This window comes from Rhinoraja longicauda, chromosome 14 (assembly GCF_053455715.1).
Source record: "Rhinoraja longicauda isolate Sanriku21f chromosome 14, sRhiLon1.1, whole genome shotgun sequence".
In the NCBI taxonomy this organism is placed as follows: domain Eukaryota; kingdom Metazoa; phylum Chordata; class Chondrichthyes; order Rajiformes; family Arhynchobatidae; genus Rhinoraja; species Rhinoraja longicauda.
Genome location: NC_135966.1, coordinates 7,523,846 through 7,549,065, shown reverse-complemented (window position 1 = coordinate 7,549,065; position 25,220 = coordinate 7,523,846). Strand labels below are relative to the sequence as shown.

Sequence of the window (25,220 nt, the reverse complement as noted above, 5' to 3'; positions counted from 1 at the left end):
ATCTTCAAGGAAATGTGCAGGGTATTCTTTTTCTTTTTTACACACACACACGTACAATGGTGCCTTGAACACATTGCCAAGGGGGGGTGATGGAGGCAGATACGATAGCATCTAAGAGTCTTTTGGTTAAGTGCATTGATATACGGGGAATTGAGGGACATAGATTAGGTGCAGGCAGATGAGATTAGTTCATCTTGCTATCATGTTCGGCACAGCTGTGTTTTTCTACAGACAAAGGAACTGCAGATGCTGTCTTAAATGTTGTGCAATGTAGGAGAAAATATTCTTGCTATGGAGGGCGTGCAGCGTAGGTTCACTAGATTAATTCCCGGAATGGCGGGACTGTCGTATGTTGAAAGGCTGGAGCGATTGGGCTTGTATACACTGGAATTTAGAAGGATGAGGGGGGATCTTATTGAAACATATAAGATAATTAGGGGATTGGACACATTAGAGGCAGATAACATGTTCCCAATGTTGGGGGAGTCCAGAACAAGGGGCCACAGTTTGAGAATAAGGGGTAGGCCATTTAGAACGGAGATGAGGAAGAACTTTTTCAGTCAGAGGGTGGTGAAGGTGTGGAATTCTCTGCCTCAGAAGGCAGTGGAGGCCAGTTCGTTGGATGCTTTCAAGAGAGAGCTGGATAGAGCTCTTAAGGATAGCGGAGTGAGGGGGTATGGGGAGAAGGCAGGAACGGGGTACTGATTGATAGTGATCAGCCATGATCGCATTGAATGGCGGTGCTGGCTCGAAGGGCTGAATGGCCTACTCCTGCACCTATTGTCTATTGCCAGTAAGTTGAAAATATTCGGCAAAGGACTTTCAGAAAAAGCAGCACTGTGGATCTATATTAAGGTTTATTACGTCATGTGTACTGAGGTACAATGTTCGTTCCTTTGTTATGCAATCAGATCCGATAACACTGCACATACAGAAGCTGGACACAAAAAGTTGGAATGAGTATAGACGTTGGGAGGTCATGTTGCAGTTGGATAAGGCATTGGTGAGGCCGCATACAGAGTATTACGTTCAGTTCTGCACACCGTGTTACAGGAGAGATGTTGTCAAGCTGGAAAGGGGTACAGAAGATTTACGAGGATGTTGCCAGGACTAGAAGGTCTGAGCTATAGGGAGAGGTTGAGTAGGCTGGGACTCTATTCCTTGGAGCCCAAGAGGATGAAGGGTGATCTTCTAGAGGTGTACAAAATCATGAGAGAAATAGATCGGGTAGATGCACGGAGTCTCTTACCTACAATAGGTGAATCGAGGACCAGAGGACATAGGTTTAAGGTGAAGGGAAATGGATTTAATAGGAATCTGAAGGGTAACTTTTCCACACAAAGGGTGGTGGGTGTATGGAACAAGCTGCCAGAGGAGGCAGATGAGGTTGGGACTATCCCAACATTTAAGAAACAGTTAGACTGGTACATGGATAGGGCAGGTTTGGAGGGATATGGACCAAAGGCGGGCAGGTGGGACTAGTGTAGCTGGGACATGTTGGCCAGTGGGGGCAAGTTGGGCCGAAGGGCCTATATCCATGCTGTATCACTCAGCGGGTCACACAGCACTGCTGGAGAAAAGGAATAGGTGACGTTTCGGGTCAGGACCTATCTTCAGACTCAATACTACACATAAATACAGTTAAGCCAAACTCAAGTACAATAGGTAGAGCTAGTTCGTGCATGCAACATTTAATAGATGATGCAGTAATAATAACATTCAGGGGGAGGCGTTTAACATTCTGTATTGTGATCATTCACAAGCAGAGTGTGATCCAGCTGCCATAGATTTGTCTGTCCATCCATTTCAATCACCAATGTCCAGTAGCTCTTAACCCTTGCTGTGCTGCGCTCGATCTTTCACATCAGATCAAATTACAAGACAATATCAGTAGCTTATTTCAGATTTTTTGGGAAGACAATAGACAATAGGTGCAGGAATGGGCCATTCGGCCCTTCGAGCCAGCACCGCCATTCAATGTGATCAAGGCTGATCATTCTCAATCAGTACCCCGTTCCTGCTTTCTCCCCATACCCCCTGACTCCGCTATCCTTAAGAGCTCTATCTAGCTCTCTCTTGAATGTATTCAGAGAATTAGCCTCCACTGCCCTCTGAGGCGGAGAATTCCACAGATTCACAACTCTCTGACTAAAATAGTTTTTCCTCATCTCTGTTCTAAATGGCCTACCCCTTATTCTTAAACTGTGGCCCCTGGTTCTGGACTCCCCCAACATTGGGAACATGTTTCCTGCCTCTAACATGTCCAACCCCTTAATAATCTTATACGTTTCAATAAGATCCCCTCTCATCCGTCTAAATTCCAGTGTGTACAAACCTAGTCGCTCCAGCCTTTCAACATATGACAGTCCTGCCATTCCGGGAATTAACCTAGTAAACCTACGCTGCACGCCCTCAAAAGCAAGAATATCCTTCCTCAAATTTGGAGACGCAGGTTCAAGGCGAGAGGGGGAAGGTTTAATAGGAACTTGAGGGGGAACCTTTTCATACAGAGAGTGGTAGGTGTATGGAATGAGCTGCCAGAGGAGGTAGTTGAGGCAGATACTACAACAGCATTTAAAAGAAACTTGGACAGGTGCATGGATATGAAAGGTGTATGAAAGGATGTGGGTCAAGGGCGGGCAAATGGGACTAGTTTAGATGGGGCATTTTGGTCAGCACGGATGAGTTGGGCTGAAGGGCCTGTTTCTGTGCTGTATGACTTTATCCATATGTTGCAGCTAATGCTATCCATCTTTCTAAATAAAGACATTTTCTCCTCTGATGCTCATTCTCAGAAGCCCACACCTAACTGCCTATGAGTAATGTAGAAACAAGGAACTGCAGATGCTAGTTTATAAAAACAAGACACAAAGTGCTGGTGTAATTCAGCAGGTCATGCTCGGGGATGCCGCTTGACCTGCTGAGTTACTCCAGGACTTTGTGTCTCTCTTTGCCCATGACTAATGTTGCCTCACCCACTGTTAGCAACAATTCAGTTTTACTTTCAAGCACCAAGTTTAATTTCAAATTCTCAAGCCAGAGTACAAAAATCAAGGTCAGCTTTCTGGCGCCGTGCTAAGGATTTGTTGTACTGTTTGACATACGGTATCCATCAAGATGATTAAATTAAGGTCCTGCCTAATGCAATGTATCTGGTGGCACCGAGTCAAAGAGGACAGTGCAAAGCTCAATACCTTAATCAATAACCTTCCCTCCATCAACACCACACAAACCAACAACCTCCCTTCTCATGACTCCATTATACCTCACGCTGCCTCGGCAACGCCAGCAGCATAATCGAGGACGAGTCACACCTGGGCCACTCCCTCTTCTCCCCTCTCCCATCAGGCAAAACTTACTGTGAAAACGCAAACCACAAGATTCTGGGGCAGTTTCTTCCCAGCTGAATCATCCTACCACAACCAGAAAGCAGTGCTGAACTGCTACCTACTGCTTTGGTGACCCTCGGACTATCCTTGATCGGACTTTGCTGGCTTTACCTTGCACCAAACGTTATTCCCTTGTCAGTGTATCTGTACACTGTAAATGGATTGATTGTAAACATGTATTGTCTTTCTGCTGACTGGTTAACATGCAACAAAAGCTTTTCAATGTACCTCGGTACACGTGACAATAAACTAAACTAAAACTGACATCGCTAAACAGCGTTAATCTTTCATTTTGCCCCTCAGAACAGTTTACTAAAGTCCTTAATGGCTTTGGTGATTAATAACACAAACTTAACAGCAATTTACAAAGCAGCCCCAAGACTCAAGCTTTAGATTGATATGAAAAACGGTAGCGCAGCGGTAGAGTTGCTGCTTTACAGCGAATGCAGCGCCGGAGACTCAGGTTCGATCCTGACTACGGGTGCTGCACTGTAAGGAGTTTGTACGTTCTCCCCGTGACCTGCGTGGGTTTTCTCCGAGATCTTCGGTTTCCTCCCACACTCCAAAGACGTACAGGTATGTAGGTTAATTGGCTGGGTAAATGTAAAAATTGTCCCTAGTGGGTGTAGGATAGTGTTAATGTACGGGGATCACTGGGCGGCACGGACTTGGAGGGCCGAAAAGGCCTGTTTCCGGCTGTATATATATGATATGATATGATACTATTTTTTTCATACTCTAAGCTCGAGAGTGTTTTTGCATATAAATATTTAAAGCATGCATTAGTTATAACTACAGTTATATGTTTTATTTAGGATTTGACATACAAGAAATTGCAGAATGACAACTTATTTTGCATTTTTTGCAACTCATCAAACTCGTGTTAAGACTGCATGCAGTAAACCACTAGCCCATATTGAAAGCTCTTTTTGAAAATGCATTCCGAACAGCATTGTAATTAAGGTGTGTTGTGTCTATCTGGCTCATGTGATTTTGCTCATGTGTTGTGACTCAATGTCACAAGATAGATACCAGCTGTGGAAAAAAACAAGGATACAAGTCCCAAACTTTTGATTGCAGCAAGATGCATTGTTTACAGCCCAATTTAAATATTCTTCCTCTTGTTGTTAGTCCATCGTTTGACAGGATTTGTTTAATTATTTTAAAGTCAATCTTTAATTTTTTTTAAAATTAGGCAAAAGAGAAAAAATATAGCTTGCAACTTGTTTCACATTTATTCTCCGCTTTTAATTTGACATAAACACCATCTTCACTTCTCAATGGGAAATTAGAATGGGGAAAATATAGGAACAAGGCAATATACGGATTCAGTTTAGACTCACCAACTCGTGATGTGCCACTGAAAGAACACTGAGGAATGGAAGGAGAGGCGATAACAGGAAATACTTGATTCAAGGCAACTCTCACAGTTAAGGTGAACCTTAAAAGGTTCTGATCAAATTAGCAGGTTGGCAAATTGCCAAACAACAACATTTTATTATTAAGAGCTCAAATTTCTCAGCTTTTATTTTTGGTTTATTTCTCAATGGGTTTTTTATGCCTAAAGGCAAGTGTTTTGGCAAGGAAAGGCAATTTTTGGTTATTTGTTTTTCAGTCAAGTCATGCATCAATTTTCAGTCTTCATATAGCACAAAAATCAAAATTGGTAACAACGATTACAGCGTAGAACACACAGTGCTGGAGTAACTCATCGGGTCAGTCCGCATCTCTGAAGGGCAAAGAGAGGCGATGTTTCGGGACGGAATCCTTCTTCAGACTAAAGAAGGGTCCCAATTCGAAACCACCCATTGCCAACCACGCAGGCAAGTGGTACTAGTGTAGATGGGGCACGTTGGACGGCGTGGGGAAGTTGGGCCGAAGAGCCTGTTTCCACACTGCATGACTCTATGGCTTACTGCAGCACTTTGTGTTCTACACAACATTCCAGCACGTGCAGTTCCTTAGTCCTTCAGACTGTTTTTTAGTTTTAAAAAGATAAATTACTACAGTATACATTTGTCTTCCCAAAGACAATAGACCTGGTTGGGGTATTTGCTTTTCCATGGTTATGCACTTCTTTTTTACACCAGTTTCAAAACAAATACTGAGGGACTGCTTGTTGCTGAGGAGCTAGATGCTTTAAATATCTACTCATCTTCTAGTTACTCAAACAAATTTATTTTACGTCACTCATTCATGTCCTCACCGCCATATTTCTCCTAACTCCATTATCCATTCGGTCATTTCTGAGTAAAGATGGTCTGAGGGTCTTCAATGAGGCAAATGGTAGCTCACAGTGCCCAGTGAACAGAGATACCAAATGATTCCGTGACTCATAAATACTCTGCATTATCCATACAATATCCATGTTCAAATATACAGATGGAAATATGAATTTGAAATTGTCTAAACCCGCTTCCATTGTTAGCATGGTAATCAAAGAGTGGAGAATAGTCAGAGACACTACCCAGGAATGAGTGGGTTAACCTCTGATGAGCGTTTGTCGGCACTGGGCCTGTATTTGCTGGAGTTTAGAAGAATGAGGGGGGGCCTCATTGAAACATACAGAATAGTGAAAAGCTTGGATAGAGTGGATGTGGAGAGGATGTTTCCACTAGTGGGAGAGTCTTGGACTAGGGGTCATAGCCTCAGAATTAAAGGACGTTCTTTTAAGAAGGGGATGAGGAGGAATTTCTTTAATCAAAGGGTAGTGAATCTGTAGAATTATCTGCCACAGAGAGCTGTGGTCAGAGGATATTTTTAAGGCAGAGATAGATTCTTGATTAGTACAGGTGTCAGAGGTCACAGAAAGAAGGCAGGAGAATGGGGTTAGGAGGGAGAGATTGATCAGCCATGTTTAAGTGGCGGAGTAGATTTGGTGGGCCGAATGGCCTAATTCTACTCCTATCACATGACCTTATGACATGACACATTTGTCACAAGACAACACTTTGAATTCTTAATCAAATATCCCTTTTCTCTGTATTTAAGCACATTCCAGACCCGAAACATCACCAATCGATTCTCTCCAGAGATGCTGCCTGACCTACTGAGTTACTCCAGCATTTTGTGTCTCTTGTTGGTGTAAACCAGCATCTGCAGTTCCTTTCTTTTACAAAATAAAACACAATGAGGTCCTACAGCAGACACATGACAGGCTCCCCACAGTCTGGTAACTTGTACAACAATAAACCTTGGTATGTAGGAAAGAACCGCAGATGCTGGTTTAAATCGGAGGTAGATTCTGATAAGGGTCTCGACCCGAAACGTCACCCATTCCTTCTCTCCAGAGATGCTGCCTGTCCCGCTGAACATACCTTGATATTTGTTGCCTTCGATGAGAGTGTGACAGATGCAATAGGGGTAAGATACAATCCAAAGTCATGTGAATTTAAATAACATTTAAGGACACAAAGTGCTGGAGTAACTCAGATCAGGCAACATCTCTGGAGAACATGGATAGGTGACACTTCAGAACCAGACCCTTCATCAGGCAATAAATAACAATCTACTTTCAGTCTGAAGAAGGGTTCCGACCCGAAACGTCACATATATTTTTTTCTCTAGAGATTCTGTCTGACCTGCTAAATTTCTCTAGTTTTTTTATGTCGATCTTCAGTATAAACCAGCATTTGCAGTTCCTTCCTACACAATAAATAACATTTATTTTGTAGTTTGATGTTTCTGATATTCACATTAACAATGCAGAGGCCCGAACTGTGTAACAGTGTTGGATTAATCTAGAGAGTAAACATGTCAAGCCCATGAACAACAGAATGCCTGATTCTGATATTGTGGAAATAGAGGTTTCTACAATATTATAGCTCTGTTGATCATTATTGGCCAGGATCATAGAGTCATACAGCATGAAAACAGCCCCTTTGGCCCAAAATGCCCACGCCGGCCAACATGTCCCAGCTACACTAGTCCCACCTCCCCCAGTTTGGTTCATATCCCTTCAAACCTGTCCTAACCATGTACCTGTCTAACTGGTTCTTAAATGTTGGGATAGTCCCAGCCTCAACTATCTCCTCTGGCAGCTTGTTCCATACACCCACCACCATTTGTGTGAAAAAGTTACTCCTCAGATTCCTATTAAATCATTTCCCTTTCACCTTAAACCTATGTTCTCTGGTCCTTGATTCACCTTCTCTGGGCAAGAGACTCTGTGCATCTACCCGATCTTTTCCTCTCATGATTTTATACACTTATACAAGATCACCCCTTATCCTCCTGCGCTCCAAGGAATAAAGTCCCAGCCTACTCAACTCTTAGCTCAGACCCAACATCCTCTTAAATCTTCTCTGTACTCTTTCTAGCTTGACAATATCAATGCTGAAATGATCAATGTTGAAAATCATTCTCTTAAACACAAAATCTCTCCCTTGGCTCGTCTGATGGAAAAAGATGGAGAGACACAGAAACAATGGAGGTGGTGGTGGTGGCATGATGTGGCAGGAGAGAGACAGAGAGGGCAGGGAGGGGTGGGAAAGAGGCAGAGAGCACTGGGGTGGCAGGGGAGAGGCAGAGAGAGCGGGGGTGGAGTCGGGAGACAGATAGAAAAAATGCGGGGATATCCAAGTTCGGGTTTCAAGAGCACACTGAAGATGTACTGGACAGCTCAGAACCCATTAAAAAGTCAAGTAAACTCTACTATTTCTCGACGAATTGTTTATTTAGCTTATTTAGAGTTATCTATTAATCACAGATCCACGGTGGCGCAGCGGTAGAATTGCTGCCTGACAGTGAATGCAGCGCCGGAGACCTGGGCTCGATCCCGACTGCGGGTGCCATCTGTACGGAGTTTGTACGTTCTCCCCGTGACCTGCGTGGGTTTTCTCCGAGATCTTCGGTTTCCTCCCACACTCCAAAGACGTACAGGTTTGTAGGTTAATTGGCTTGGTAAATGTAAAAATTGTCCCTAGTGTGTAGGATTGTGTTAATGTGCGGGGATTGCTGGTCGGCGCGGACCCGGTGGGCCGAAGGGCCTGTTTCCGCGCTTTATCTCTAAACTAAATTAATCACAAAACCGCATCTTCTGGAACACAATTTTTAAAAATGTAATTAAATGTTTTTTACAATATCTTCTGCAGGTCGAATCCAGCCTGATATCTATTCCCACCTGTTATTTGGCTCACAGGAAATATTATAAACTTCTATTTCAAGTCGGTAGAAGTATATACAAGTGTGAGACACATGGATAGGGTAGACAATCAGAACCTTTATGTCCAGGGTGGAAATGTCAAAGACTGGAAATGTCATAGCTTTATAATGAAAAGTTTAAAGGAGATGCATCGAGCAAGTTATTTTCTTTTTACACAGAGAATAGTGGGTGCCCGGCACAATCTGCCAGAGGTGGTGGTGGAGGGAGATACGATAGTGGCGTTTAAGAGGCTACTGGATAGGCACGTGGATATGCAGGGATTGGAGGGACTTAGATGACGTGCAGGCATGGAAGATTAGTTTAACTTGGCATCATCTGAAGCCCAGACATTGTGGGAGGAAGGGCCTGTTCCTGTGCTGGCCTGTCCTTATGTTCCATGCCACACTGTCTTCAATACCCTGACCCACTCTCACAAATCCCACGGCCACCCTGTTGCAGGCGTCCTCCCTCAAGCCAGTCCCGAGTAGTCAGGCCCCACCACCATCACCATCATACATCGGCGGTCAACTTCAAATAGAACCTTATAATATATCCTATGAACCAAATGCAGAGCCCGAGTTGCCACAGTGAATGAATGCATGAATGATACTTTATTGTCACATGTGGCAAGTCACAGTGATATTCTTTTCTTTTGCATACCCAAGGTATGCAAAACATCACCACATCCCATGCCAGGTCCATCTTTGTTCCACCCTCTCCGGCGGTTCCCCCACACTGGGTCCACCTTTGCTCTTTTCTCTCCCACTCAATGATTGAGGTCCCTCAACTTGTACCCAATCCTCTCCAATTTCCTCACAAGGCCAATTAAATCCAATGTTACTCCAATTGGTCTTTCAAAATTAAAGTCAATAGAAAGTTCACATGGATGATTAAAGGCAAGCCTTTTCCGTTGTAGAACAATGACTAAAACCACAGGTAACATGCATTACTAGGCAACAGGCCTTGTTGTTTGCATTATGATTGTAACCTTGTTGACGCACTAATGAAATGCAAAGAAATTAAATGTTAAAATTATTGATAAATTACAGCAATCATAAAATTGTGCAATTGATTACAGGTTTCTTGAGAGCACTGTAGTACCATGATCATATTGTTAGCTGTTTTGCATTAATATGATCACGTATCATAAAATACAATCTGAAAAGTTGCCACGCACACCTTTGTAAAAATGGAACTGTAAATATTACAATACATAAAATCTCTAATCTAATCTTGAACTTTTGGCGGGAACATACTTTCGGTTCATTGTGCTCATGATGCCACAGGGATAGTTCTTGGAGGGTACCACCCAAGTGTCTATCATTCTGAATTTAACAAAACACACTGTTGGATTAATGGTGACGCAGCGGTAGAGTTGCTGCCTCACAGCGCCAGAGACCTGGGCTCGATCCAGACTACAGGTGTTATCCGAACGGAGTTTGTACGTTCTCCCCATGACCTGCGTGGGGTTTCTTCGGGTGCTCCAGTTTCCCCCCATACTCCAAATACGTACAGGTGTGAAGGTTATTGGCTTCGGTAAAATTGTAAATTGTCCCTCGTGTGTGTTGGATAGTGTTGGGGTAAGGGGATCGCTAGTCGGTGCGGACTCAGTGGGCCGATGCGCCTGTTTCTGTGTTGTACCTCTAAACTAAACTAATAATAGCTTAGTTTAGCTTATTATTGGCACGTGTACCGAGGTACAGTGAATAGCTTATTTATTGTGCACTTTCCAGACAAAAAGACTAGACACGATTACAATCAAGCCTTCCACAGTGTGCTAGCTAGACACAGGATAAAGAGTATAAAGGAATAATCACACTCAACCAGAATAACCTACTGCGCTAACAACATGCACCTGAGCCTTATATAAGATAATGTCACAGTCGCTGTTCTATGAGAAGCAATTATAATTACTGTGAGAGACACACAAAGTGCTGGAGTAACTCAGCAGGTCAGGCAGCACCTTTGGAGAACATGGATAGGTGACGTTTCAGTTTGGGACCCTGAAGAAACTTCTTCGAAATGTCCCCTGTCCAGGTTCTCCAGAGATGCTGCCTGGCCCGCTGAGTTACTTTGTGTCCTTTTCTTTTGTAAACCAGCATTCTGCAGCTGCACCCTCTAGTCCTAGACTTTGCCGCTAGTGGGAACATCCTCTCCACACACATTCTATCCAGGCCTTTCACTAGTCGGTAAGTTTCAATGAGGTCCCCCATCCTAAACACCAGCAAGTACAGGCCCATGCCATCAAACAGATGGGATAAACCAGCATCTGCAGTTCCTTCCTACACAGGATGGATTTACTGGACTTTTACTGTCCTTTTATTTTGTACATGTTGTAAGAAAACTGATTACAATCCAGAACTGGTCAACTGTACAGTTTTAAAGTGGAACTGTGATTGGTTTGTATTACAGACAGTGCTGTCTGTATTGAGTTTGTACGTTCTCCCCGTGTCCGCATGGGTTTTCTCCGAGATCTTCAGTTTCCTCCCACACTCCAAAGACGTACAGGTATAGTATGCATGCTAATTGGCTTGGTGTATGTGTAAAATTGTCTCTAGTGTGTGTTGGATAGTGTTAACGAGCAGGGGGTCGCTGGTTGGCACGGACTCATTGGGCCGAAGGGCCTGTGTCCGCACTGTATCTCTAAACTAAACACTATCTGTTATTTTGGCATAACACTTTTTTTAAGAGCTTGTATCCTGCATTATTCCTAATTTATCATCTGACCAAAAGGATGAAGAGTTCATATTTGGAAATAGGAAGTAACAATTACCATGGTATGCTTTTGGTGTCATGTGAGTGATATGACTATTAGATTCTATTTTGAAGGAAAGAGAAACTGGTGGTGCTAGTACGAATGAGAGAGATGATTACAGCAGAATCTACAGGTGCTGGACTGTGATGAGATTGCTTGTTCATTTCTGCTGCTTGCATGTGAAGCAAATGATCTTGTGTGACTGGAAAGAGTACCATGTCAAGGGAAAGTGACTAAAAGGGTTAGGGGAAACCCATAATGTCTCGCAAACTTGCTCTGCCATTAAATAATATCATGGCAAATCTAATTATTGGCCTCAACTCCATTAATAAGCTTCTGAATGGTCCTTCCATACATTAGGCCTCTGTTCAATTCATCACTACCCCAGAGGACACGGAACTTTGTCTAAGGAACTGGTTGGTGCGCTACAGTGCTGAGAACTATATTCTTCACCTGGGCTCTCGGGCAGAAAAACTGAGAGTTTTGGTCTCCTAATTTGAGGAAGGACATTCTTGGTATTGAGGGAGTGCAACGTAGGTTCACCAGGTTAATTCCCGGGATGGCGGGGCTGATATATGATGAATGAATAGATCAACTGGGCTTATATTCACTGGAATTTAGAAGGATGAGAGGGGATCTCATAGAAACAAAAATCTTAAGGGATTGGACAGGCTAGATGCAGGAAAAATCTTCCCCATGTTGGGGGAGTCCAGAACCTGGGGTCACAGTTTAAGAATAAGGGGTAGGCCATTTAGGACTGAGATGAGGAAAAATATTTTCATCCAGAGAATTGTGAATCAGTGGAATTCTCTGCCACAGAAGGCAGTGGAGGCTAATTCACTAGATGTTTTCCAGAGAGAGTTAGATATAGCTCTTCGGGCTAATGGAATCAAGGGCTATGGGGAGAATGCAGGAACAGGGTACTGATTTTGGACGATCAGCCATGATCATATTGAATGGCGGTGCTGGCTCGAAGGGTCGAATGGCCTACTCCTGCGCCTATTTTCTACGTTTCATCGGAACCTGCCCGAAGGCTCGCAGTCTGCTCAACCGGGAGGGAGCTGGAGAAGTTGGCCTCCAGGAGCAAGGGCCGGTAGGAGGGGGCCTCCAGCAGCTTCAAGGTCGGTTGCAGGAGGTGCCGCCATGACACAAACATGGCCGGGTGAGGCGAGGAGAGGAGAGGGAACTGCTCCAGTACATCGAGAGCGCGGGCCGACTGGACTTTGAATAATGAGTTTAAAGACGTCGGCGCCTGCCAGTGTAATATATGCAAAATGAATTCCACTGTGCAGCTGGATATATGACAAATAAATCACTGACTACAGGTACATCTGATCTGTTTGGACAGCACGCAGAACAAGGGTTTTGTGCCTCTGTACATGTGACAACAATAAACCAAAACCTTCCATTCCTCATTGATTTCCATAATTCTCAATTGCACTATTGTCCAAAGAAATTCTCCCAGCCTTGAATATACTTGGTGTCTGAGTCTGCAACCACAGTTCTCCAGGATCGAATGAAAAGGATTTACATTCCAGTCTTAAATGAGTGTATCTTTTGTCCGGAGTTGATGACCCTCCCAATTCTAGACCAATCCTCGATGAGGGGAAACATCCTTTCATCATCTACCCTGTCAAATGTCGCTCACCGTTTCAATAAGATCTTTCACTCTTCTAAAGTTCAGAGCGTGTGTGTCAGATTTATTCAATCTTTCCACACAACACAACACCTCCCTCCGCCAAGGATCAACCAAATGAACCTTTTCTGCACAGTCTGCAGCTCAGGCATATCCTTCCTTAAGTCAGACCAAAACCACATGCATGTACTTTAAACTAAACTAGACTGCATGCTTGGTTTAGAGCTACAGCATGGAAACGGGCCTTTCGGCCCACCGTGTCTATGCCGACCAACGATCACCCACACACTAGTTCTATCCTACACACTAGGAACAATTTACAGAAGCCATCTAACTTACAAACCAGCGCCACTTTGGAGTGTGGGAGGAAACCGGAGCACCCGGAGAAAACCCACGAAGGACACAGGGAGAACGTACACAACTCCGTACAGACAGCACCCGTAGGCAGGATCAAACTTGAGTCTCTGGCACTGTAAGGCAGCAACTCTACCACTGCGCCACCATGGCACCCTCAGATGTGATCTGACAAAAGCCCTACTTTGGTCCCTCTTGCAAAAAAGGCAACATTCAATTTGCCTTTTTAGTTAGTTGATGCACAAGAAATATGATCATAACAGAATAGGACACCCAGTCCGCTCTGAACACCAGCATAACAAAACTCCGATCATCCCATATCTGATTATTTGGAATTCCTGATGCTTCTGTATCTGACTCACTGTATTCCCATATTCCCTTTCACACACTTGCACCCTGCTTTCCACAAACCTCACCTCATGCAGTATCCTGTGCTCCCTTTAAACTTAAGATAGACACAAAATGCCGGAGTAACTCAGTGGGACAGGAAGCATCTCTGGAGAGAAGGAATGGGTGACGTCCGAGTCTGAAGAAAGGTCTCAAACCGAAACCTCGCCCATTCCTTCTCTCCAGAGATGCTCCCTGTCCTGAGTTACTCCAGCATTTTGTGTCTATCCTCAGTTTAAACCAGCATCTCCAGTTCCTTCCTACTCCCTTTAAACTTACCGGGTTAATTGGAAAATGTATTATTCTATTTTGTGGGTGGCACAGCGGTAGAGTTGCTGCCTTACGGCGCTTAAAGTGCCAGAGACCTGTGTTTGATCCTGACTATGGGTGCTGTTTGTACAGTTTGTACGTTCTCATCGCGACCTGTGTGGGTTTTCACCGAGACCTTCGGTTTCCTCCACACTTCAAAGACGTACAGGTTTGTAGGTTAATTGGCTCGGTACAAGTGCAGATGGTCCCTAGTGTGTGTAGGATGGTGTTAATGTGCGGGGATCGCTGGTCGGTGCGGACTCAGTGGGCCGAAGGGCCCGTTTCCATGCCATATCACTAAACCAAACTACTGTGTAACATTGAAGGGAAAAAAAAAGTGTGATGGGGTATTAATGAAAATAGCATCCGATAAACAGGAACATTTGCCAGCCTGACACCAAAGTCCCAGGAGCGTTGGATTAACGGAGTTTCGCCTGCGTTCACTCATCACATGCCATTCCAAAGGTTCTTTTTCGTAAATTCCTCATGTCACATTTCTCCACATTGTATTCTATCTGCCTTTTCTTTCCCACTCAAACTTAGTGTGAGATCCTCACAACTTATTCTCCGATCTATCTTTATGTCAGGGCCAAGATGGACGACATTCAGACCCATCATCTGCAATTAATGGAGCTTCTTTGTTAATGTTCTTGATTAGTAAGGGTGTCTCAGGTTATGGGGGAAAAGGCAGGAGAATGGAGCTGAGAGGGAAAGATAAATCAGGCATGACTGAATGGCAGCTAACAATCCCAGCATCTTGAATATTGATTTCTCTCATTTTAAGTAACCCTTGCATTCCCTCTCACTCTGTCGTGTGTCTCTCCCCCACCCCACCCCCAACCACCCTAGTCATTCTACTAGTTTCACTGTCGTCCTGTGGAGGGGTTTTTTATTATCTATTTTCCCGTCAATACACTACAACAGATTGACCATACAGTTGTGAAAGTTAAATAGTGTGAAATCATTGTATCAAAAATAAAACAATATAATCACACATGATATTTTCTGACCGAAACAAAAAGGTGTAGGCAGAAGCCAAAGCTTATTGAGCCTACCCTTAATACTTAACAAAATATAATATTTTTTAAAAACCCACATCACCACTGTTCATACCCTGTTGTTACCATCTCTTCCACAGCCAACAATGGACCAGTGTGGGCTCCACCTTGTCCTGGCATTAAATAATATCATGGCAAATCTAATTACTGCCTTTCCCACTGAGTTACTCCGGCATTTTGTGCGCCTATCTTGTGTTTTACTATAGTCCTTGCATTGTTAGCTACTGGTGCTCACTTCTCATTTGCAGAGGTCTGAGGGAAGTACTTTGGCACTGAATTAGTCATGCTTAAAACTTGTGACAATACCTGTGACACAGGCAGGAAAGGGAGCTGCAATAAAGCTGCACTTACAGCAACTCCTGATTTCATAATCAGAGCGCAGAAGACAAATCTTGTGACAATACCTGTGACACAGGCAGGAAAGGGAGCTGCAATAAAGCTGCACTTACAGCAACTCCTGATTTCATAATCAGAGCGCAGAAGACAAATCTTGTGATTAAAAGTATAGGTTGCTTCATCAATCCAAAGATAGGCACAAAAAGCTGGAGTAACTCAGCAGGACAGGCAGCAACTCTGGAGAGGAGGAATGGGTGACGTTTCGGGTCTAGACCCTTCTTCGGGTCTGAAGGCAATAGACAATAGGTGCAGGAGGAGGCCATTCGGCCCTTCGAGCCAGCACCGCCATTCAATGTGATCATGGCTGATCATTCTCAATCAGTACCCCGTTCCTGCCTTCTCCCCATACCCCCTGACTCCGCTATCCTTAAGAGCTCTATCCAGCTCTCTCTTGAGAGCAGCTCTACTGTTGCGCCACCATGCCGCCCTTTTGTATTGTGTATTAACCAGCATCTGCAGTTCCTTCCCACACACTTCACCAATCCAACTTCTCTGGACAGCCTCCACAGCACCATAAACAACCAATTGCTATGTCTCAGTAAGAAAAACTATCAAAATTTAAATAGAATATTTGTAAGAAGGAACTGCAGATGCTGGTTTACACCGAAGATAGGCACGAAATGCTGGAGTAACTCAGTGGGTCAGGCAGCATCTCTGGAGAAAAGGAATAGGTGAAGTTGCATAGAAACATTGAAAATAGGTGCAGGACGAGACCATTTGGCCCTTTGAGCCAGTTCATTGTGATCATGGCTGATCATCCACAATCAGTAACCTGGGCCCAACTTCTCCCCATATCCCTCGATTCCACTAGCCCCTAGAGCTCTATCTAACTCTCTTTTAAATTCATCCAGTGATTTGGCCTCCACTGCCTTCTGTGGCAGAGAATTCCACAAGTTCACAACTCTCTGGGTGAAAAAGTTTCTTCTCACCTCAGTTTTAAATGCCCCCCCCCTTTATTCTTAAGACTGTGGCCCCTGGTTCTGGACTCCCCCAACATTGGGAACATTTTTCCTGCATCTAGCTTGTCCAGTCCTTTTATAATTTTTTACGTCTCAATAAGATCCCCTCTCATCCTACTAAACTCCAGTGAATATATGCCCAGTCTTTCCAACCTTTCCTCATATTACAGTCCCGCCATCCCGGGGATTAACCTTGTGATCCTACGCTGCACTGCCTCAATAGCAAGGATGTCCTTCCTCAAGACCAAAACTGTACACAATACTCCAGATATGGTTTCACCAGGGCCCTATACAAATGCAGAAGAATCTCTTTACTCCTATACTCAAATCCGCTCGTTATGAAGGCCAACATGCCATTAGGTTTCTTCACTGCCTGCTGTACCTGCACACTTACTTTCAGTGACTGGAATACAAGGACACCCAGGTCTCGTTGCACTTCCCCTATACCTAATCTGACACCATTGAGATAATAATCTGTCTCCTTGTTTTTGCCACCAAAGTGGATAACCTCACATTTATCTACATTATACTGCATCTGCCATGCAGAAATCTGCCCACTCACTCAACCTGTCCAAGTCACCCTGCAACCTTCTAACATCCTCTTCGCAGTTCACACTGCCACCCAGCTTTGTGTCATCTGCAAACTTGCTTGAGTTACTTCTAATTCCATCATCCAAATCATTAATATATATTGTAAATGGTTGCGGCCCCAGCACTGAGCCTTGCGGCACTCCACTCGCCATTGCCTGCCATTCTGAAAAGGACCCGTTTATTCCTACTCTTTGGTTTCGGGTCGAGACCCTTCATCCGACTGAGAGCGAGAAACTAGAGGTGTGGGAACGTACAGAACAAAGCAGAGTCTGCATCGATGATTCGGGTAGGGTGGAGCCCACTGGTTCATTGTTGGCTGGGGACGGGATGACAACGAAGGGACACAAACGATGACATTAGCAAGAGGACTGGGGTGGGGACGGAGAGAGAGGGAATGCTAGGGTTAATTGTTGAAGTTAAAGAAATCAATATTCATGCCACTGGGTTGTAAACTGCCCAAGCGAAATATGAGGTGCCGTTCCTTCAATTTGCAAGTGGCCTCACACTGTCCATGAGGCTCAGGAGGATCATTGTGGGAGTGGTAGTAGCTGAAGATAGAAATTAATTAATTGGAAAGGAACTGGTATACAAGTAATGGAGGAATATGGATCATGTGCAGGCAGAGGAGATTATTTAATCTTGGCATCATGTTCGGTATGGACACTGTGGGATGAAGGGCCTGTTCCTGCACTGTGCCGTTCCATGTTCTACGATCTATGCTAAACATCATTTCCCTTCCGCTTTAATTTAGGCAAAGTAAAAATGCAATAAAACTTGACATGGATTTAAAAGCAGAAAGAAGATAAAGCAAAAAAGTCATAATCTTTTACATGTATAATTATGATTGCAACTAGACAGCAGTCCTGAGCTACCATCTACTACAGACTAACTTTATTTGGATTTTATCTTGCGCTAAACGTTATTCCCTTTATCATGTATTTGTACACTGTGGACGACTGGATTGTCATCATGTATTGTCTTTCCGCTGACAGGTTAGCACGCAACAAAACATTTTCACAGTTCCTTGGTACACATGACAATAAACTAAATATGCCCCAGGCATCTTGCTAAACAGCTGGGGATACTTCAGTATTCATGGTTTGTGGCAAGTGGGTAATGTTTAACTGAATTTCCTAATTCATTCAATAAAATGTCAGGCGTCCCATTCACTGATAAACTGGGTGCACATTAATATGAATGAAACCATGCTGTAGCATTGCAACTGTTACTGTCTTGGCATTTGGTATCACTGTTTCAAAGCCACAAAGTGAATCAACAATTACAAACATAAAAGGACACAAAGTGCTCCTGAAGAAGGGTCTTGACTCACCGTAACATCACCTATCCATATTCTCCGGTGATGCTGCCTTACTCCAGCACTGTGGGTACTTTTGTTTAGTTTAGTTTACTTTGGTTCAAAGGTCCAGCATGGAAACAGGCCCTTCAACCCACCGAGTCCGCGCCGACCAGCGATCCCTGTACTCTAGCACTATCCTACACTCTAGGGACAATTTTACAATTTTTACCAAAGCCACATTAATCTACATACGTCTTTGGAGTGTGGGAAGAAACCGGAGCACCCGGAGAAAACCCACGCAGTCACAGGGAGAACGTACAAACTCCATACAGACAGCACCTGTAGTCGGGATCGAACCCAGGTTTCTGGAGTTCTGGGGCAGTAGCTCTACTGTTGCACCAACACGCCGCCCTTTTGTTTTGTGTATTAACCAGCATCTGCAGTTCCTCGTTTCTACAATTATAAGCTTTAAAAAAATGCACAGTACTTATTCACATAGACCATTAATGACCCCCTTTGATTTCTTCCTTAAAACCTTGCAAGTAATTTCCAACTCTTCAAATAATTTAGTGGTAATAAAGCTCACTCAGAATCAGAAAGGACAATCATGTCTTCTGTTGACGATGGTAGAGAAAGCAGAGTACTTTACAGAGATTTGGTAAACAGCTTTTAATTATTTATGCTATCAAGTTTGTATTGTTAGCTTATATTGTACAGTACATTCTAGAAACCAATTCTTCATTACTCCACAATGGAATGTTAAATATTTCAAAGGGGCGCTGAGAATATCTTTAAATCCTTTCCTCTTCCCTCCAGGTTATCTCTTGGTTAGGTGTCAATTTCAGGGGGTCTGAAGAAGAGTCTCGACCCGAAATATCACCGATTCCTTTTCTCCAGAGATGCTGTCCGAACCGTTGAGTTACACCAGCATTTGTCAGTTTTAGGAGTGCGGAGATGGATTTGCAATCAAATTGACCCTCCAATCAAAGTCAATAGAGTGTAATTAGAAGATCAATGGAGGGAATGGTAGCGTGGGAGAGGATAAGGTGGTTAGTTTGCCTATACTATCAGTGTTTAGTTTATTTTATTTTAGAGATACAGCATGGAAACGGGCCCTTCGGCCCACTGAGTCTGCGCTGACCAGCGATCCCCGCACATTAACACTATCCTACGCACACTAGAGACAATTTACATTTACACCAAGCCAATTAACCTACAAACCTGCACGTCTTTGGAGAGTGGGATGAAACTGATCTCGGAGAAAACCCACACGGTCACGGGGAGAACGTACAAACTCCATACAGACAGCACCCGTAGTCGGGATCAAACCCAGGTCACTGGCGCTGCAAGCACTGTAAGGCAGCAACTCTACCGCTGCGCCACCGTGCTGCCCTGTGGATTTGGAGTATTTGGTGAAATTGTGGGTACTTCACTTCTGCCTTGAAGATGCCTACTATTGTTAGTGAACACTTTTTCAAAAGATGGAGATCACCACTACCTATTAACCCACAAGATTAGTTCAGAGATACAGCGCGGAAACAGGCCCTTCGGCCCATCGAGTCCACACCGGCCAGCCATCCCCGCACATTAACACTATCCTACACACACTGGAGACAATTTACATTTACACCAAGCCAATTAATCTACGAACCTGCAGGTCTTTGGAGAATGGGATGAAACTGATCTCGGAGAAAACCCACACGGTCACAGGCAGAACGTACAAACTCCGCATAGCAGTGTCTAATGGGTGTCTCTGGCACTGTAAGGCAGCAAATCTACCGCTGTGCCACTCTGCCGCCCCACAGGTTAGTGCTGGGTCTGAATCTTAATCTTCTCGTCTGACCCGATAAATCACTCCAGCACTCTGCAATAGCTACATAAGGGCACGTCTACAGCCAGCACGAGGGAATTGTTTAGAAGTGAAATTCTGACAGTTCAAAGCCAACATGTTCCTATAAGAATGAAAAGTTCAAGGTATCCGTTCAGGATTGGATAAGAACAACAAAAATAAATCAAATGGCAAACATACAGAACTGAAAACAGAAGAGGTCAACAGGAATCCAGAAACTGTGTGGGGAGGGGTGGAGGAAGAGGCCACCTGAAAAGAACGAGGGAAAAGAGGGGGTGTGAATAACATGTTTGGCAAAATTAAGAACCCCAATTTTATTTAATGAAGTACATTAAGGACAAGAGGATAACCCAGGGTAAGGGCAGTGCCCAAAGGAGCAATCTATGCATGGCGCCAGAGAATATAGGTGAAGTCTTACATGACAATCTATCCTCATTATTATGGATCTCTTTGTAACAGAATTCGGACATAGTTAACCATAAAGTTAAAAAGTTACCATATCTTAGATCACCACACAACTAACTTATCTACCATGTACAAAAGATAAATGAAATTATAGTATGTTAACTTTTTTTAATTTACAATGTTTAAAGCATTATATATTTTGTGTGCTTTCCTGTTTATTGTATTAGTTTAGTGTACAGGTCGTGATTCCATTACTGCACATATTACTGGGTTTATAACAGACAATCGGCATTAACAGCCCTCCCACTATGGTCCCTTGTAAACGAGGGTTATCGGTACATACCTGAGAACAACGAATTGCAAACATTTTAACCATAGATTTTAGTTATTTCTAAAGCAAGATATTTTCCTTTTCATTCATAAAAATCTTTCATAGATATCTGAGAGCAGGAACTTGAACTGAAAATATTTTTAACAACATGATAGCCCACCTAACAAGGTATCACAAAATGCTGGAGTAACTCAGCAGGTCAGGCAGCATCTAGGATCTCGACCCAAAACGTCACCCATTCCTTCTCTCCTAGATGCTGCCTGACCTGCTGAGTTACTCTAGCATTTTGTGATACCTTCGATTTGTACCAGCATCTGCAGTTATTTTCCTACATAGCTACCTAACAAAATCAGGTAGTTATTCTAATACTCTAAATTATGTTCCGATTTCAGTTGTCAACTACAAACATCAGGCTATTAAACTCTACGACCTCCAAATAAGCTGCAAACTACATTGACTTGGGGGCATTGTATTTGTCTTTGCACTATTATTGCTTGTTTTTTTTATAATGAACTTTTTTATGTTGAACTGTTGCAAGACAACCTTTTTGTTGTTTATTATAGGTTTTACAGAGTACTATGTTTAGTTATCTGTTGTGCTGCTGCAAGTAAGAATTTCATTGTTCCATTTTGTGGCATATGACAATAAAACACTCTTCACTCTCCCTGGCTACATATTTCGTTCCTCCTCTCCTCATTTGACACCTTTTCATGTCAAGCCTTTGTCACTTACTCCATCCATCTGCCAATTAACCCTCTTCCCCTCACTTGTATCCATCTATCACTTGCCAGGCATTGTCCTACCTCCACCTTTTGTTTCCAGTCCTCCCTCCTTCCCCTCCCCCCCCCACCACAATCAGAACTGAACCATCACCGATCCACGTCCCCCCGAGATGCTGCCTGACTTGCTGAGTTACTCCAGCCCGCCGTGGACCGACGGCCCACCTGGTGGCTCTCCCACCACTGACTCCGAATCGGCCCCGAGCCAGGGGCATCGACAGGAACCGCGCCAGAGAGCGAGGAGGGACCGGCGAGAGCAATGGAGCCCACCCCCCTCCCCCCGGCGTGGGGCCACCAAGAACAAAGGGGGGACTGCTGAAGTTAAGCGGGACCCAGCGGGGGCCGCCAAAACTAAAAGGGACCTGATGGACGGGAGGGGGGTGAGGTGGCCGAAACTAAGAGGGACCTGGCGGAGGGGGGGGGGGGGGGGGTTCGCCAAAACTAAGAGGGACCCAGTGTGGATCTAAACAAAACTAGACCAATTCATATATACATCCTAATTTTAAAGAATGTAATTAAAAGGAACTGCAGATGTTGGTTCCTCCAGAGATGCTGCCTGACCCACTGAGTTACCCCAGCATTTTCTGTCTCGCTCTGTTACAGAACATGTCTGCAACTGCCAATGTCCCAGGCTCTATTCACCCTCTCCTTTTCTTCCTTTAAGATGTTCTTTGATCACCTGTCCGTTTGGCTTGCTGCCAAATTTTGTTTGTTAATGGTATGATTGTCCCTCTAAGTCAATTGTGATAGATATAGGTGGATCTACCAGCATATAGGTTGCTGGCAGATTGGTTACCAATGCACCCATTTTCAGACGCATTCGGTAAATGATCAGCATTTATGTTAAACATGCCATTCTATTATTACCGAAGCTAAAAATCAGCACCAGGAGAAAAGGTTTCTTCAGGGCAGCACAGTGGTGCAGCAGTAGAGTTGCTGCCTTACAGTACCAGAGACCGGGGTTCAATCCAGACTATGGATGCTGTCTGTATGGAGTTTGTACGTTCTCCCCGTGACCGCATGGGTTTTCTCCGGGTGTTCCGGTTTCCTCCCACACTCCAAAGACGTGCAGGTTTTAGGTTAATTGGCTTCAGTAAAATTGTAAATTATCCCTAGGGTTTAGGATAGTGCAAGTGTGCGAGGTGATCAATGGTTGCCACGGACTCGGTGGACCGAAGAGCCTCTTTCCGAGCTGTATCTCTAAACCAAACTAAAAAGGAAGTTTTCTTTTTCACTGCATACTACGGACTTTGTCTCTGGAACTGTTGCACTGCAATGCTGAGAACTATATTCTGCACTCTGTATCTTTCCCTCACTCTGCCTATTGCACTTGAGTTTGGCTTGGTTGTATTTAAGTACAGTATCTGATCAGACTGGATAGCACACAAAACAAAGCTTTTCATTATACATTGGTGCATGTGACAATAATAAGCCTGAATGTACTTTGGAAAGCTGTTAGCACTTTCATCCACCACACCCACATTTACTCGAACAGGTTGCTTTGCAGAACTTCCCTTATGTCTGAGCCCTGAAGTAAAACTATAGCTCATTTGAAACAAATCTAACAATAAGTTCTCTGAGTTTAGTTTCCTGTCATGAGTACAGCAAAACAAAAATTGTTGCCTGCTGACCAGTTAGCGGAAAGACAATACATGATTACAATCGAGCAATACACAGTGCACAGATACATTATAAAGGGAATAACGTGAATAATGTTTGGTGCAAGATAAACCCAGTAAAGTCCAATCAAATATACTCTGAGAGTCTCCAGTGAGGTGGACAGTATTTCAGGATTGCTCTGGTTGTTGGTAGGATGGTTCAGTTGCCTAACAGATGGGAGGAAACTGTCCCTGAATGTGGAGGTAGAATGTTGCACACCTTTGCTTATTTCATCTGTCAGAATCCAAGTTAGTTCCCTTACAAACATTTGATTCTGATGCAAACCCTCCATGTTGGCTCCACTTATCGTCACCTTTCAGAGTCGCGTAGTTTTCAAAGAGGAAATAAATAGGAATTAAACCAGGACCCATCTCCCAATTGAAAGATGAAGCAGATGAACGAGGAGGGAGTTTATGAAGGAAAAAAAGAAAAAAACCACGTCATTGGAAAAATATAGCCTTCACTTTTCCTAAATCTAATCAAACATCCAAAAACACCAGGATCAGCACCATGAGATATTCAGTGCAGACTGGGCGATCGTTTCGCTGAACACCTGCCCTCAGTCCGCCTTGACCAATACGATCTCCCAGTTACCAAACATTTTCACTCCCCCCTCCTATTCCCATACTGACCTGGGCCTCCTCCACTGTCAGTGAGGCCACATGCAAATTGGATGAACAGTACCTCACAGTTCGCTTGGGCAGCTTACAACCCAACAGTATTCCCTCCCTCTCCGTCCATCTCCCTCCCGAGTCATCCTGCTAGTTTCATTGGTTGTATGCCTTCGTTATCACCTCTTCCTCAGCCAACAATGGACCATTGTGGGCTCCACTTTTTCCTGGCTTATCGGTTTTGTCTTATTTGTTCTGGACCTTTTCTTGCCCCCTGTTTCCCTCTCACCCCGATTCTCAGTCTGAAGAAGGGTCTTGACCTGAAACGTCACCTATTCATTTTCTCCAGGGATGCTGCCTGACCCCATGAGTTACTCCTGCATTTTGTGTCCATCTTCAATGTAAACGAGCATCCGCAGTTCCTTCTTACAATTCCAATCACAAAGTAATTTCAAAAGCCGGTTTCAAAACCTAGCCAATTTTCTCATGCACTTCTACTTCTGATTTAAAGCGCAGTTTTTGTTTTCTCCCCCAAATATTTGATTTCCAACCAAGTCTTTGTGACAATAATTGTCACAAGCACGTGGAAATCCACCCATCTACTGGTAGGAAACGTTTCTTACCACAGAGAGAGAAAAAAAATGCTCCTCCCTGGAATAACGAGGCAGGGAACAAACAGTGGTTCTCTGTGTAACCCAGCTTTCAAAATAAAAACACGATTGCAATCCATTGAAGGACTAAATTCAAAGGGAGAGAACGCCAAGGAATATAAATGCAAGAATGTAACGCTGCAACACACACACACTTCCGTATTTTGATACACACTGGCTGCCAGGGCAGGGCTACACTGATCATTCGATACTCTGCAGCAATTCTTCTTCAAAGGAGGAGGGAGAGATTTTATTTAAAAAAAGGCACAATGCCTGCTGTTACCTGAAGGATGGGTCTTCGTTCGCGCCTTTGGTCGGGGAAGACAAGCCGCTGCGTTTGTTGAAGAGCTTCTGGAATAAAGTCGGTGGCATTTTTGCAGCGAAAACGACAGCACACGCAGCTCCGCCGAGCCCCACTGTCATATGACTGAGCTTTGCTCACAGACGCCGCTTCAGGGGAAACTCCAAACCACTTTGCTCATTGGCCCTCTATCGCCAGACCTGTTCTGTACCGAATGTAATTATTGGTTGCCTCTCTCATCTGGGAGCCCACATGCTTAATGATTTTTTTAAATGTTTTGGTTGTTTGGGGGAGTGTTCCATGCGAGTCAGTTACTGAGTTTGCCTCCTCTCGCCCCTGCTGTAAAATGCGCGCCTCTTTG

General features: G+C 44.0%; 1 protein-coding gene across 2 annotated transcripts in view; it reads right to left on the bottom strand.

Moving 5' to 3' along the window:
• The window catches only part of fnip1 (folliculin interacting protein 1), a 92,851-nt gene extending 67,870 nt beyond the window's left edge, over positions 1 to 24,981 (bottom strand). Inside the window, exon 1 of one of the 2 annotated variants that reach the window (XM_078411362.1) lies at positions 24,842 to 24,981. In XM_078411362.1, coding sequence (XP_078267488.1) covers positions 24,842 to 24,981 — 140 coding nt within the window. The remainder of the gene's footprint in view (positions 1 to 24,841) is intronic. The other variant, XM_078411365.1, reaches the window with a different exon arrangement.
• Positions 24,982 to 25,220: the final 239 nt, after the last annotated feature.